The sequence below is a fragment of the Lacerta agilis genome, chromosome 2 (genome assembly GCF_009819535.1).
Source record: "Lacerta agilis isolate rLacAgi1 chromosome 2, rLacAgi1.pri, whole genome shotgun sequence".
NCBI lineage: Eukaryota > Metazoa > Chordata > Lepidosauria > Squamata > Lacertidae > Lacerta > Lacerta agilis.
In genome coordinates this window covers 13,278,524-13,291,521 of record NC_046313.1, presented here as the reverse complement: position 1 = coordinate 13,291,521, position 12,998 = coordinate 13,278,524, and the positions used below count along the sequence as shown (strand labels likewise).

Here is a 12,998-nt window from a genome sequence, read left to right as displayed (position 1 = left end):
AATGATCTCTCAAACCCATGAAATGTTCAGGAAAGGGGGGGGAGTCGTATTTGTTCACTGAGGGCGGCTAATCTTTGTCTCTGCATCTTCTTTGCTTCACAGATCCCCAGTGTGTAACTGAGGAGGGCAGTCAAGCACAAGGGAAAAGGTCATCGAGACTGACACAATCATGGGCACCCAAAACGACAACAAACACTGCTTGCGTTGAGGGGTCTGGATGACCGATGCCAGCAGGAAAGGAGAGCCAGACACATCGCCCGCCCTAGATGAGTCGGACCCTGATCTAGACTATGAAGAAGAGGAGGAGGACGAAGGGGGGGAGAGTAAGAGGGGAGGATCAGACACCTGCAGCATCCTTTCTGATGACTCTGTGTACCCCGTCTATGAACATGCCCCATCTGGCAATGATGATGGTGCGGCGCTCACGTTCTACCAGATCTGTCTCAAGAACGATGCAAAGCTATTGCAGGAGAAACTTGACAGCGGGGTGACCAGGGAGGAAGTCATGGAGCTGGACATCAATGGACGGGTAACTGGACTTCTCACAGCAGCACCAAAAAGCTAGCAATACAATGGCCCCGGGATGTATAGAAAGCCGTGACTCTTAGCCATTCCTTAGAACAGAGCCATAGCCCAATCGTGGCCGTTCTCTAGTCCAAAAAACCACCCGAAGCATCGCTGTCCCTAACAGGAAGCTATTGGTAAACCATCCCAGCCATGCAGTGAATTCGACATGCCTTGTGGGGTGGTGACTGCACAGCAAAGTGGTCATTATACCACTCCGCTATGTGTTGATGCCTAGCTCCATCAATTTTCACTGACTATGTGTTTGGCTGGGTGGCACCAGGTGGGGTGTGCAAAACGAAAGGCAGTCAAAGGCATAAATGAATTAGACAGTTACCTCAGGAAGGCCATTTGTCCACACTACAACCGATCTGGTAATGTCGGGGAGCCGACAGGCAGAGCAGATCATTCACAGGTGTGAGGGAAAGAGACACTTGGCGAAGTTGCAGTTAGTTTATGAAGGAAAGCAAAACAAAGGACACAGAGAGATATATCTACAGTGGTACCTTGACTTACGAGCTCCTCGGCGTACGACGTTTTCGATTTCCGAAGGAGTTCCGGAAGGGGAAAAAATGGCCGCCGCTTCCGAATTTTTCGACTTACGAAGGGAAAGCGGCGGCGCGATACCTCGACTTGCGAGTTTTTAAATGTGGTTTTCTCGACTTACGGAATTTTTTCCCCTCCGGAGATAGCGCCTTTCGACTTACGAAAATTTCGACCTACGCATTATCGCCGTAAGTTGAGGTACCACTGTAAAAGGAAAGCCAGTTGTTCAAACTGGCTTGTCAGCCCCTCCTTCACTCCCTAGCCCCTCTCTCTGGGATCTTCTGCTACGGCGAGCTCCAAGGGACTCCCTCTGTGTCTGCCTGGCACACTTCATGGCAACACGCGACAATCATTCTAGGCGTGGGTTGGGGGCTGGCAAGCTATCATCAGAGAAGCTGTCAGAGTAGCTCTGAGGGAGAACTGCATGGCCTACCTCTCCTGTGTCCTTGCTGTCTGTCGGCACCTGCATCCAAACTGGAAACCTCCTCAGCCTGTTCTGTTTCTTCGCTATCCCCCAAGAGCCCTGCTTCTAACACTTCCCAGCCCATCCCCTCCTCTGAGCTGTGACCAGTGTCCCACCATCCCTTTATCCTGGGACTGAAATTAGGACCGAGTCAGACCATCGGTTCATCTAGCTCATTACTGTCCACACTGACTGGCAGTGGCTCTTTTAAGGTTTCGAACCAAGAGTCTTTCCCAGATCTGCGTATACAGAAATGCCAGGGATTGATCCTGGCAACTGTTCCATGCAAGTCATGCTTACTGAGCCGCAGGCCCTCCCCTTGATTGTCAGCATTGGTGCCCTGCTATCGATAACGCAAACAAAGGACTTTGTTCCTGAGTGGTTTATAAATATTGCAAAAGAATGAAAAAAATATTGAAATGTGTTATCATGGCATTCTAGCCATCCTCGTGTGTTCAGTTGTACTATCTTTCCATGCACGGTAAATAAAGAAAAGTATCAGCCGCATTTTGTATTTACAGTGGTACCTCGGTTTTCGAACGTCTCCGTTGACAAATCAAAATAAAATAAAATAAAAAATTCCTTCCAGTAGCACCTTAGAGACCAACTAAGTTTGTTCTTGGTATGAGTTTTCGTGTGCATGCACATTTCGTCAGATACCTATAGGATGCATGCACACGAAAGCTCATACCAAGAACAAACTTAGTTGGTCTCTAAGGTGCTACTGGAAGGAATTTTTATTTTATTTTGTTTTGACTATGGCAGACCAACACAGCTACCTACCTGTACCTGATCCGTTGACAAATGTTTCGCTTTTCAAACGCTGTAAACCCGGGAGTAAAAGCTTCCATTTTTGAACACGCCTCGGAAGTCGAACAGCTTCCGCTGAGTGTATATGTTATTTTTCTCAATTTTCTCTATTAAATCTGCAGACTGCCCTTTGCGCCTCGGTTTCGAACGTCTCAGAACTCCAACGGTCTTCCGGAACGTATTATGTTCGAAAACCGAGGTGCCACTGCATTTCATGACAATTTACATACTGCTTGATTGTAATAAAACCCCAGAGCAGTTTACAAAAGGAATGAACAATAAAATTAACAATTAGAAACAAGTATTTAAAGCATTTTAAAAAATAATTTAGGGTTTTTTTAAATAAAAAAAAACACAACCACAACATTTGTGCTATGTCCTGACTGATAGGTAGCAGTGGCAGGAATGCTATACGAGTGGCACTGGCTATTATTGCTGAGGTGCTGGAACCAATCAGTGACTGGAGCTCAGGCTTTGGACTTAGCTGCTGGGAGAGCAATCGGAGTCACCCCTGGAGCAGGAAGTGCCACCCTGTTGGGACCAAAGGACTGTGTTTCTGGAACGGGCAAGATGGGCAGGAAAGATGTACGAGAGGTAGCACCAGTTGCTCAAGTGGCTGAATCTTAACACCTGTTCCCTTTTCCTCCACAGAACGGCCTATTGGTGTCGTGTTTCAAAGGCTTCATAGACATTGTCACCATTCTCAGCAAATGTCCCTACATAGATATCAATCATCAGGATAATGATGGAAACACAGCACTCATGATAGCAGCTCAGGCAGGTAGGAAGTGTCCTGCTTTTATACAGTTGAGCAGGGGTGGGAGACAGAAACAAGAAAGGCTGGGCATCTGGCCAGGATTGCTCTGCTTCCAATAGTGACATCAGGGGCGACTAACCCTGATGACAGGCTGCGTCCTTTCTCCGCTTCTTCTGAGTACCGGTTGCTGGAAACTGCAGGGTGGAAGAGCGCTCTTGCACTCAAATCCTGCTTTTGGGCTTTCATGGGCTTCCTTTTAGCCACATTAGGAACAGGATGCTAGACTAGATGGGCTGCTGGCCTGATCCAGCAAGGTCTTCTTATATGCTTAACTAGCTGACCCGGCCACGCCTTGCTGCGGCTGATTTGGTGAAATGGAAAAGTAAGATACCGTATGAAAGAGAAAGCATATGCTTATCTATACCTGATCTCGTTGAAGTTCAGTCTGCGTGTTCTCCGTTTGCCCCTCCTGTTTTTGTCTTCATTTCTACAACTTATTATTACTACTATTTTAGTTTATGAGGTTCTTTGTCCTGCCTGGCTCTCCAGGGCCGGTGCTAGGGTTTTTTTGCGCCATAGGCGAGACCACCTTCTGGCGCCCCCCGCCAAAGCCTGCTTTAGCGGGAGGTGGGGGTGGTGAAGAGGCGAGCAGCACCTTCTCCGCTGTAGCGGAGAAGCTGCTGCTCGCCCATCCCGCCAAAGCCCCCCGCCAAAGCCTGCTTTAGCAGGAGGTGGGGGGTGGAGAGGTGGGGGGTGATGGAGAGGCCGCCTGCCCCCCGCCCAAGCCTGCTTTAGCAGGAGCCGGGGGGTGGTGTAGGGGGCAAGCAGCACCTTCTTCACTGTAGTGGAGAAGCTGCTGCTCGCCCGTCCCGCCGTCCTGCCCAAGCCTGGCCAGCGCCCCCTCCATTTTGGCACCCTAGGCAACTGCCTAGTTTGCCTTAATGGACGCGCCGGCCCTGTCTGCAGCCATTGGAGGCAGCTTCAGAAACTTGGAAGCGGAGCAATTAGCGTTTTCAGGTGGCCTCGCTCTGGAGCTGGGCAAGGCGAGGCCCCAAATGTGAGTAGCGATGTTGTCGTCTGGCCTCTCTCTACACCCGGTCGAGGCAGCGCCGCAAACTGCGAAAATGGCGATTCCGCCCAGCGTGGCTCTATACCCGCCAGCGGAGGCAGCAGCAGCATTTGCGGCCGGTCTGCCTGTCGATTGGATGGTGGCAGTGACGTCGGGAGAGGAGGAGGTGGGATTGGAAATGGGTGTGGTGTGCTGTGCTGTTTAACGTCCACTGGAGGGCGCTATTTTTTCTTTGCACAAAATCACATTTTTACCTGGGAAAAGGTGTGGTATTTGTACAATGTAAGTACATATGATCACTCCCATATGGCCATGGAACGTTGTGTCCAAATTTGAACAGAATCGATCAACGGGTTATGGAGAAAGGCGATCATTAACAAACATCTAACTTGAACAATTTCATATATATAGATTACGAGCAAGCAGATGATGATAGAGATAGATAGATAGATAGATAGATAGATAGATAGATAGATAGATAGATAGATAGATAGATATCTTGTGATTATTTGAATTAGCATTCTGGCAATGAGAAGGGGTTTACTGAAAGGTGACGATGAGCTCAGGTTGCAGATGGCCATTCTTCTGTGAAAATTGAAGCCAAATTGTGTCATCTCAATAAAGATCAAATTTGATGAATATTCTGAATGCAAGATGTGCACATTTGAATTCAGGCCCCTATTGGCATTCCAGATTTGCAGAGGAGTTACCGTTTCACACTTCCTTCCCTTCCTAATGTATTTGTCTGTTTAGCGCCCTGTAATTTGTTTGTGCAGACTGTAGCCCAGACTGCATGTAACACAAAGCCAAACTATGGCTAAGTGTGAACAGACAAGTGTGTAGTTGCCCAGAGCAAGAAAGGTTGCTGGTTCTTTCTTCCCCCTAGTCCTGCTGCTGACATGCTACCTGGAGCTAAGTTATAGTTTGGCTCTATGGAAATCCAGGCTAATGGTTTGTCTCGCTTCTAACAAACCACAAGCTGCTACTGCAGTTTGTTCTTGGCTTATTGGCCGTGGTTTATTTCAGGATACCCCAGGGGGTTGCTCACAAGTAACGACAGAGTCCTCTTACTCTAAAGACTACTTTATTGTGCATACTTATTTACAGTGCAGAGCTAGCTAAAAACATGCAGAATCCGGAAGTGCTCCTCTCCGGTTTCCCGCCCAGCACCAAAGCCTCGGCACCCTGAAACGATGTCTTCTGGGTCTCCTAGCCCCCTGACGCTGTACCTGTGCCGGAAGCTGCAACTCTCCCTCCGATCGTATCTGGCTGGTGGTGCTGGGTCTCTTCTTGCATCCCTGACCATCTGCTCCTCCTCCTCCTCTTCTGTGGGAGAGAGCTTTGGCGACAGGCTTTGAGAAGAGTCAGATGACAGCAGTGGCTGGGGATCCCTGTACCTAAGCAAGACCTTCTCTCGAGGAAGTTCCCTGACCTGATCCTCCCCCCTCGGAGGATCTCTTTCCCCTCTCTCCTCGCAAGGAGTACTCCCACCCTGGCTCTCCTCACGAGTAGGACCTCCACCCGGGCTCTCCTCGCGAGGAGAAGGCAAATCCCTGACAGTTTGTTTGGAAGAGGCAGACCATGCACTCAGGTTTGGACGTAATTCTAATCTAAACCATGACTTAACTCTGCAAAGCAGCCACTCTTGGTCTTGCACCCTCATCCTGCTTAGCCATGGTTTGGCTGAGTATTATGCGTGAACAATGCCTGTGATTGATAGATGGCTGAACCACAAAAACAGACCCAATTAAAAAAAACAACTCAAGACGGTTAAATTCACCAAAAGTGAAATGGGGGAGATATGAAACAATGGAGTAGATATAATATAATAATAATAGTCAAGAATCATAGCGTCGTAGAGTTAGAAGGAACCCCGAGGATCATCTACTCCAACCTGCTGCAATGCAGGAATATTCAGCAATCCCTTATGGGGATCGAACTTGTAACCCTGGCGTTATCAGCACGAAACTCTAATCAACTGAGCTATCCAGCTGATATGTATTTAAACTAAAAGAGTATGTTTGGAAGTGTATCCACTGTGTTCAATCCAAATGCATCTTTCTTTCTCCAGGATTGAACTCTGCAAGAAAGAAGCAGAATAGGGAAGTGCTTTTTGCAGAAGCAGTTAGCTGTGCATAGCACTGATTGGCTGGTGCCTGTGACCTTACCATGAAATACCCTCTTGTGTTCTTCTCCCAAACACACCTTTTAAAATAATGTTTCCTTTTTCCTTGTTTTATTTTAATGGAAAGCACTTTTCAGAATAGGGGTGGGTGGGAAATAAACCGTCTTTCTGTAGCATGGAGAGAAGGCCAAGACTGACAGCCGAACCAGTGTTTGATTGGCTGGTATTTACATCTATCATTCAAATTCTGAAGCTCAGTGGAGCTTTATTGGCAATCATTGTAGGGCTTTGAGGATCTGGGTAATGTGATCCTCCTCAATGCGCTAGATAACAGTCAGGCATTGCCATTCTGCATCAGTTGCAGCTTCTATAACATCTTTAAGTGCAGCTCCACCCCCATTGTAGTAATCTATTTTGGAAGTTATTAACACTGGTTAACTGAGGCCAAGCTGTCCCAGTCCAGGAATGGCCACAGCTGATGGATGGATCAGTCACACCTAGGCCTGGGCATTACTCTCCACCAAAGACACTTGAGCCACTGGCAATAATTTAGAAGCAAGGAGCACCCCCCAAGCCATGAACCTAATATTTCGGAGGGCTTCACATGGAGACATTGGTGACCTGGGCTTGTGTCAGGCTGGTAGACATGAACCACTCAATTCCCAGACGGAAAGGAAAGTCTGCATGGACAGGAAAATCATTCATTGTGAGAGCCAGTGTGGTGTAGTGGTTAAGAGTGGCAGACTTGTAATCTGGGGAACCAGGTTCGTGTCTCCGCTCCTCTACATGCAGCTGCTGGGTGACCTTGGGCAAGTCACACTTATTTGAAGTCCCTCAACCCCACTCACCTCACAGAGTGTTTGTTGTGGGGAACGAAGGGAAAGGAGAATGTTAGCCGCTTTGAGACTCCTTTGGGTAGTGATAAAGCAGGACATCAAATCCAAACTCCTCTTCTTCTTCTTCTTCTTCTTCTTCTTCTTCTTCTTCTTCTTCTTCTTCTTCTTCTTCTTCTTAACTCTTGTGGTCTTTAGTGCATGCAAAACCTCTGAGAAACATTTCAATGCCTAACGCCGTTTCCTTTATTTCTCTCTGTGTGTCTCTTGTATCTGTCTCTCTGTCTCTGTCTGTCTCTCTGTCTCTGTCTCTGTCTCTCTCTCTCTCTCTCTCTCTCTCTCTCTCTCTCTCTCGCCATGAAGGACACATCACTATTCTCAACTATCTTCTGAACTACTACCCAACACTGGAGCTGGAGGTGCGAGACCTGCGGGGTCTGACTGCACTCATGAAGGCTGCAGTACAGGGGAGGAACGACTGTGTTGCAGCTTTGCTCATGGCAGGTATGTCACTCCTCATTAGCCAGTTCACGAGGAAAGGATTTTTGAATACTTTTTTTTAACACCTGCTGCTCATCCTTCAAGTGTTCAACAGTGGCTGCTGCATCTAGCTGCCATTGCAATTTCTTACAATGCCCCAATAATGATGCTGTGTCAGTAGCATTGTGGGAAATTAAGATGGCAACTAGAACCAGCCACTTGCTGCTGCTTTGAGAGCCAAACACCAGCAGTCTGGCCCTCCAAGTGTCCTTATTTTCCAGGAGCACTCCTGGATTTACAGAAGCCACCCCAGTTTCTGATTTGATCCCAGAATGTCCACTTTTCCTTAGGTACAGGTAAAGATACCCTTGACCGTTAGGTCCAGTCTTGGACGACTCTGGAGTTGCGCACTCATCTCGCTTTACTGGCCGAGGGAGCCGGCGTTTGTCCACAGACAGCTTCCGGGTCATGTGGTCAGCATGACTAAGCTGCTTCTGGCGAAACCAGAGCAGCGCATGGAAACGCCGTTTACCTTCCCTCCGGAGCGGTACCTATTTATCTACTTGCACTTTGACGTGCTTTCAAACTGCTAGGTGGGCAGGAGCTGGGACCGAACAACGGGAGCTCACCCCGTCATGGGGATTCAAACCGCCAACCTTCTGATCTGCAAGCCCTAGGCTCTGTGGTTTAGACCGCAGCGCCACCCGCGTCCCGCTTTCCCTTAGGACCTCCCTATTTTCGTCAGAGAAATGCTGGAGGGTATGAAGTTATCTGACCCCTGAGCCAAGGAGATAAGTAACTGTACAACCTTTAGAAGACATCTTAAAGCAGTCCTGTATAGGAAAGTTTTTTTTTAATGTTTATTGTTTTTATATATATCGGAAGCCACCCAGAGTGGCTCAGGCAACCCAGTCAGATGGGCAGGGTATAAATGTTGTTGTTGTTGTTGAGTAGGACGTCCCTATTTTCATCAGAGAGATGTTGGAGGGTATGAACAATCCATCAGCTATGGGCCCAGCTGTCCAACAATGCCCAGAGTGTGAGAATGGGCAGATGGCTCAGACACCCTGCCATGCCTTACCTATGGAAACAAATCCAAGGGAAGGATGTTTTCCCCTTACTGTTCAGCCTCCAAAGCAAATACAGTTCTCCTGTTTGATCTACAGTCATACCTTCCTTCTCGAACACCTTGCGACTCGAACGTTTAGGCTCCCAAACGCCGCAAACCCGGAAGTGAGTGTTCCGGTTTGCGAACTCTTTTTGGAAGCCGAACGTCCGACGCGGCTTCCGATTGAGTGCAGGAAGCTCCTGCAGCCAATCGGAAGTCGTGCCTTGGTTTTCGAACATTTCGGAAGTCGGACGGACTTCCGGAACGGATTCCTTTTGAGAACCAAGGTGTCACTGTATTTGCAAAAAGGCCGATTGTTCAGAAACACAAAGCAAAAGGTTTCATTCAAGACTGAGTTCCCAAAGAGTGTCTCGATAGCTAGTGACTTTTCACTCACCTCTTGTCAACACTGAATAACTCACGTTAGGCGTAACTTCTGATAAGCCCCCTTAGTATTTGCAATCCGAGTACTGTACTCCAGTATTTCCACTCCTGTGCCAGTGATGGAAACCAGAAGCTCTGCCTGCTCATGTTCTTGGTCTAACTCTGTAGTTGCCTTTTCACTTTGTACCTACTGCCATCTACAGGCACTTACAAAGGACAACATGTGACTGGTTCATGAGTGCCCCAGTGCCATCTAACGGCAACCTATGGGCCAAAATAAACATGCTTGCAGGTTTTGTGCCTTTTTTCTATTCAGTCCAAATAGGAAAGAGGTGTGTGTGTGTGTGCGTGCGCGCTGATTCAGGATCAAGACTACAAGCTAGGGGTTTCTAACCACCTCCTTACTCACCATGAACCAGATGAAAGTCACCCACACCTCCAAAAATAGCTGCTCTCACCCCACAGAAGGACTCTTCCCATTGGTTCCGGCACAGGAGAACTAGAGAGATCTTTTCCTGTCCAAAGGACTTGTGCAATTAAGGCATGCAAAAGTTATATGGCGAGTACCATGTGTAATGAGCCCCATGGAGGTGTCACAGCGGGTGGCACTGTGGTCTGAACCACAGAGCCTAGGGCTTGCTGATCAGAAGGTCAACGGTTCGAATCCCCGTGGCGGGGCGAGCTACCATTGTTCAGTTCCAGTTCCTGCCCACCTAGCAGTTCAAGAGCACGTCAAAGTGCAAGTAGATAAATAGGTACCGCTCCAGCGGGAAGGTAAACGGCGTTTCCGTGCGCCGCTCTGGTTCGCCAGAAGCAGCTTAGTCATGCTGGCCACATGACCCAGAAGCTATCTGCGGACAAACGCCGGCTCCCTCGGCCTTATAGAGATGAGCGTGCAACCCCAGAGTCGTCCACGACTGGACCTAACGGTCAGGGGGACCTTTACCTTTATCATGTGTAATGAGCCCCATGGAGGTGTCATGGCAGGAATGGTCAAATATTGAGGAGGAACTGCCGGAGCTCAGATATCAAGGAGCTGTCAACAAGCCAGGTGAGTCACAGGGCAGGCACACACATGGAAGACACTTAGCTTTTTATTAGCAGGGAAAAAACAGCAATACAGCAATGTCCCTGGTTTGTCTTAACTCAACGAAGGCGTTGCTGAAACTAAGCTCTAGGCATGCCCTTCCCCTTTGGTGCTCATTCTGGATCCCTCCCGGGCAGACAAAGGCTGCTTCGAGGGGATGGCCTCCTCCTCTGGGCCAGTCTGACGCATTGCTCAGCAACATGCAGAATCCTCCAGGAGCAGGGAGTCACAAGGGGTGGAAAGTCAGCAGGACTGGGACTGTTTGCACACCCACTTTGACTCTCAGCTTTTAATCCTGACCTGGAGGGCCCTCCTTCTCCTGACGCCCCTTGATCGCTCAAGTGTCCTGTTTTTATCAGCTCCCAGCTCATCCTTTCCACTGACTGCTCCTCAGTGTCCCCCCACCAGGCTCCGGGCTCTAAGGTGTCATCTTTTGAGCCCTCCGTGGGGGGCTCTTGGGAGGCACTCTTGTTCATTAGCCAATCCAAGCTCTCTCGAGGGGGGGGTACGGAGTCTCAGTACTGAACTACCCCCACCCCCTGCCCTATTCATTCTGCACTATATACTGAAAGGGAATAGACCACGGCAGACTCCCTAACACCTTGCTATTTCTCCTAGGAGCTGACCTTGCAGCTGTGGACCCGGTGAAAGGAAAGACAGCACGGGAATGGGCAGCCCTGACGGGGCGCTTTGAAACAATTGTCCGAATCAGAACCCTTCTGCAGCGCCCATGCGCCGAGCAGTTCTGCAGCAAGTACTTGCCGCAGTGGCCTGCTCTGCCCGAGCTGGTGGCGCAAGCAATGGTCACAAAATCCAGAGCCAAGCGGCTGTCGGAGTCAATATGCTCCACCTTCACCATAAATTTCCCGCACGACCCTGAGCCGGATGGTGTGATGGACCACATGGTGCGCATGACCACTTGCTTGGCCAGTCCGTTCGTGGGCACTGCTTGCCAAACCGTCTGCCCCGACAGCCCGCCGGAAGTGGGGAAGCAGAGACTCTCGGTGCCCGAGATCCTCAAGGAGTACACGCCGGATCCTGATGCCAAATCCATGGTTAGCGCGTCGGCCTGCAATGGCCAGCTCATGACACCCACCCGGGTTCTGGAGCCCTACCGGCCCCCCAGCACCATCGTCAAGCTGCTGTCGTTCCCCTTGCGCATGCGCCATAACAGCATCTACCCCGTCCCGAAAATCGAACTCACCAAGTCGCCTGCTCAGTCGCCACCCAAGGAGAACGTGCCGCCGCGTTCTCAGGACAAGCACATGCTGGAGCTGCCAAAGTGGCGCTATAAGGAGCTGAAAGAAGCGAAGAAGAAGAAAGAGGAGGAAGGGAAACCCAAGAAGAAAGAGAAGGGAAAGGGGAAAGGCAAAGGCAAAGGCAAAAAGTCATAATGGCTTGAGGGAGGGGAGCTGACAGATCACTTCTTTCATAATTCATCAGTCTCAAAAGTAATTTTTTAAGGGACATTTTGCTGACCTTATGTCCTGATGACTGACCCTAAGGACTATTATGTAGTGTTTGAGCACGATGGAGGTTCCTTGCTCTAAATAACTTCACTCATCCCTGTCCAGATCCCCTGAAACTACTCAGTCCCCCAGTGTGGAAAGCAGTTTTTTCAGAGCATCAGAAGTTAATCCCTGTTCTCCCTGTTTCCCAAGAGAGAATGGGATAATAACCAAGATTTATGGCTTGCCTGTCATTAATCACCACATCTCTGTCGACGGAGTGTGGACAGTAGATGACTAGTCCGCCACCTTCCTCTCCCCGGAAGTCTCTATTCCAATGGTTTTAGATAACATTATTGCCCACTCATCATTCTTGACCAGCTCTTGCCAGGCTAGGTAGTGGGGTGTGTGGAACAGGACTCGGGTGCTTCTTGCGGAAGGGAACGCAGAGTAGAGCAGTGGAAGTGGAAAGTGTTTAATCCCCATCCTGCCTGCCATTTCTCGGCTCCAAATTGCCCGATCCCATCAACCCCCCTTTCCCATTTCCCCAGGTTTCAGATGTGTGTTTGCCCTTACGTACGGAGCTCTAGGGTGGAGGGATTTTGGAGCAGGAAAATAGTGCAGAGAAAGGTGCTCCCCCCACCCCTGCACACAAACAGACACTTTTCCACTCCAAATTCCCTTCTCTCAAAGCAACTCTGTTTAAAAAGGCATCAGGGAACGGCCGCATACATTCACATCAGCGCTGGATTTAGTCTGGGGAGTTCCCCCACTCAGGGCACCAAGCCGAAGGAGTGCAAAACAACAACAACAACAACCTATATTTATACAGGTACCTACTGAGATGTTCCATAAAAAAGCAATTGTACCAAAAGGAATTATTGTGAAAGGAGGCAAAAGAAATTAATAGAAAGGGGGCAAAAGAAATTCCTTGCTCAGGGCACCATATTACCAATGTCCACCCCTGTTCACACTGATGGTGTGACATATAGCTCACCCCAAGACTTCAATCTCACCAAGCCCTTGTTGCTTCCAAGGAAATTCTTTCTACGTTGAGGTGAAGATGGAAGTTACATTGGTAGATAAGCAGGGCTGGGTTGGAAATGCCCTTTCCACCTTTAGTGCAAATTATATACCATTCTAAAGGGGGCAGGTGGCGCTGTGGTCTAAACCACAGAGCCTAGGGCTTGCCAATCAGAAGGTTGGCGGTTCGAATCCCCGCGGCGGGGCGAGCTCCCGTTGTTTGGTCCCAGCTCCTGCCCACCTAGCAGTTCGAAAGCACACCAAAAAGTGCAAGTAGATAAATAGGTACCACTCCGGCGGG

The 12,998-nt window shown here is 49.2% G+C and overlaps 1 protein-coding gene across 1 annotated transcript; it reads left to right on the top strand.

Moving 5' to 3' along the window:
* The first annotated feature begins 203 nt into the window (after positions 1–203).
* ANKRD33 (ankyrin repeat domain 33) lies at positions 204–11,635 on the top strand. Its single transcript, XM_033142528.1, has 4 exons — positions 204–529; positions 3,035–3,164; positions 7,531–7,671; positions 10,845–11,635. The coding sequence occupies exons 1-4, from the start codon at positions 218–220 to the stop codon at positions 11,618–11,620; spliced, it is 1,359 nt and encodes a 452-aa protein (XP_032998419.1). The 5' UTR covers positions 204–217; the 3' UTR covers positions 11,621–11,635.
* The last annotated feature ends 1,363 nt before the right edge of the window (positions 11,636–12,998 follow it).

Bases quoted from the DNA above. Each gene is read 5' to 3' on its own strand.
- ANKRD33 (XM_033142528.1), top strand. From the start codon at position 218: ATGACCGATGCCAGCAGGAAAGGAGAGCCAGACACATCGCCCGCCCTA. The intron at 530-3,034 runs GTAACTGGACTT...TTTCCTCCACAG, and splicing joins AGCTGGACATCAATGGACGG to AACGGCCTATTGGTGTCGTG. The intron at 3,165-7,530 runs GTAGGAAGTGTC...CTCGCCATGAAG, and splicing joins CATGATAGCAGCTCAGGCAG to GACACATCACTATTCTCAAC.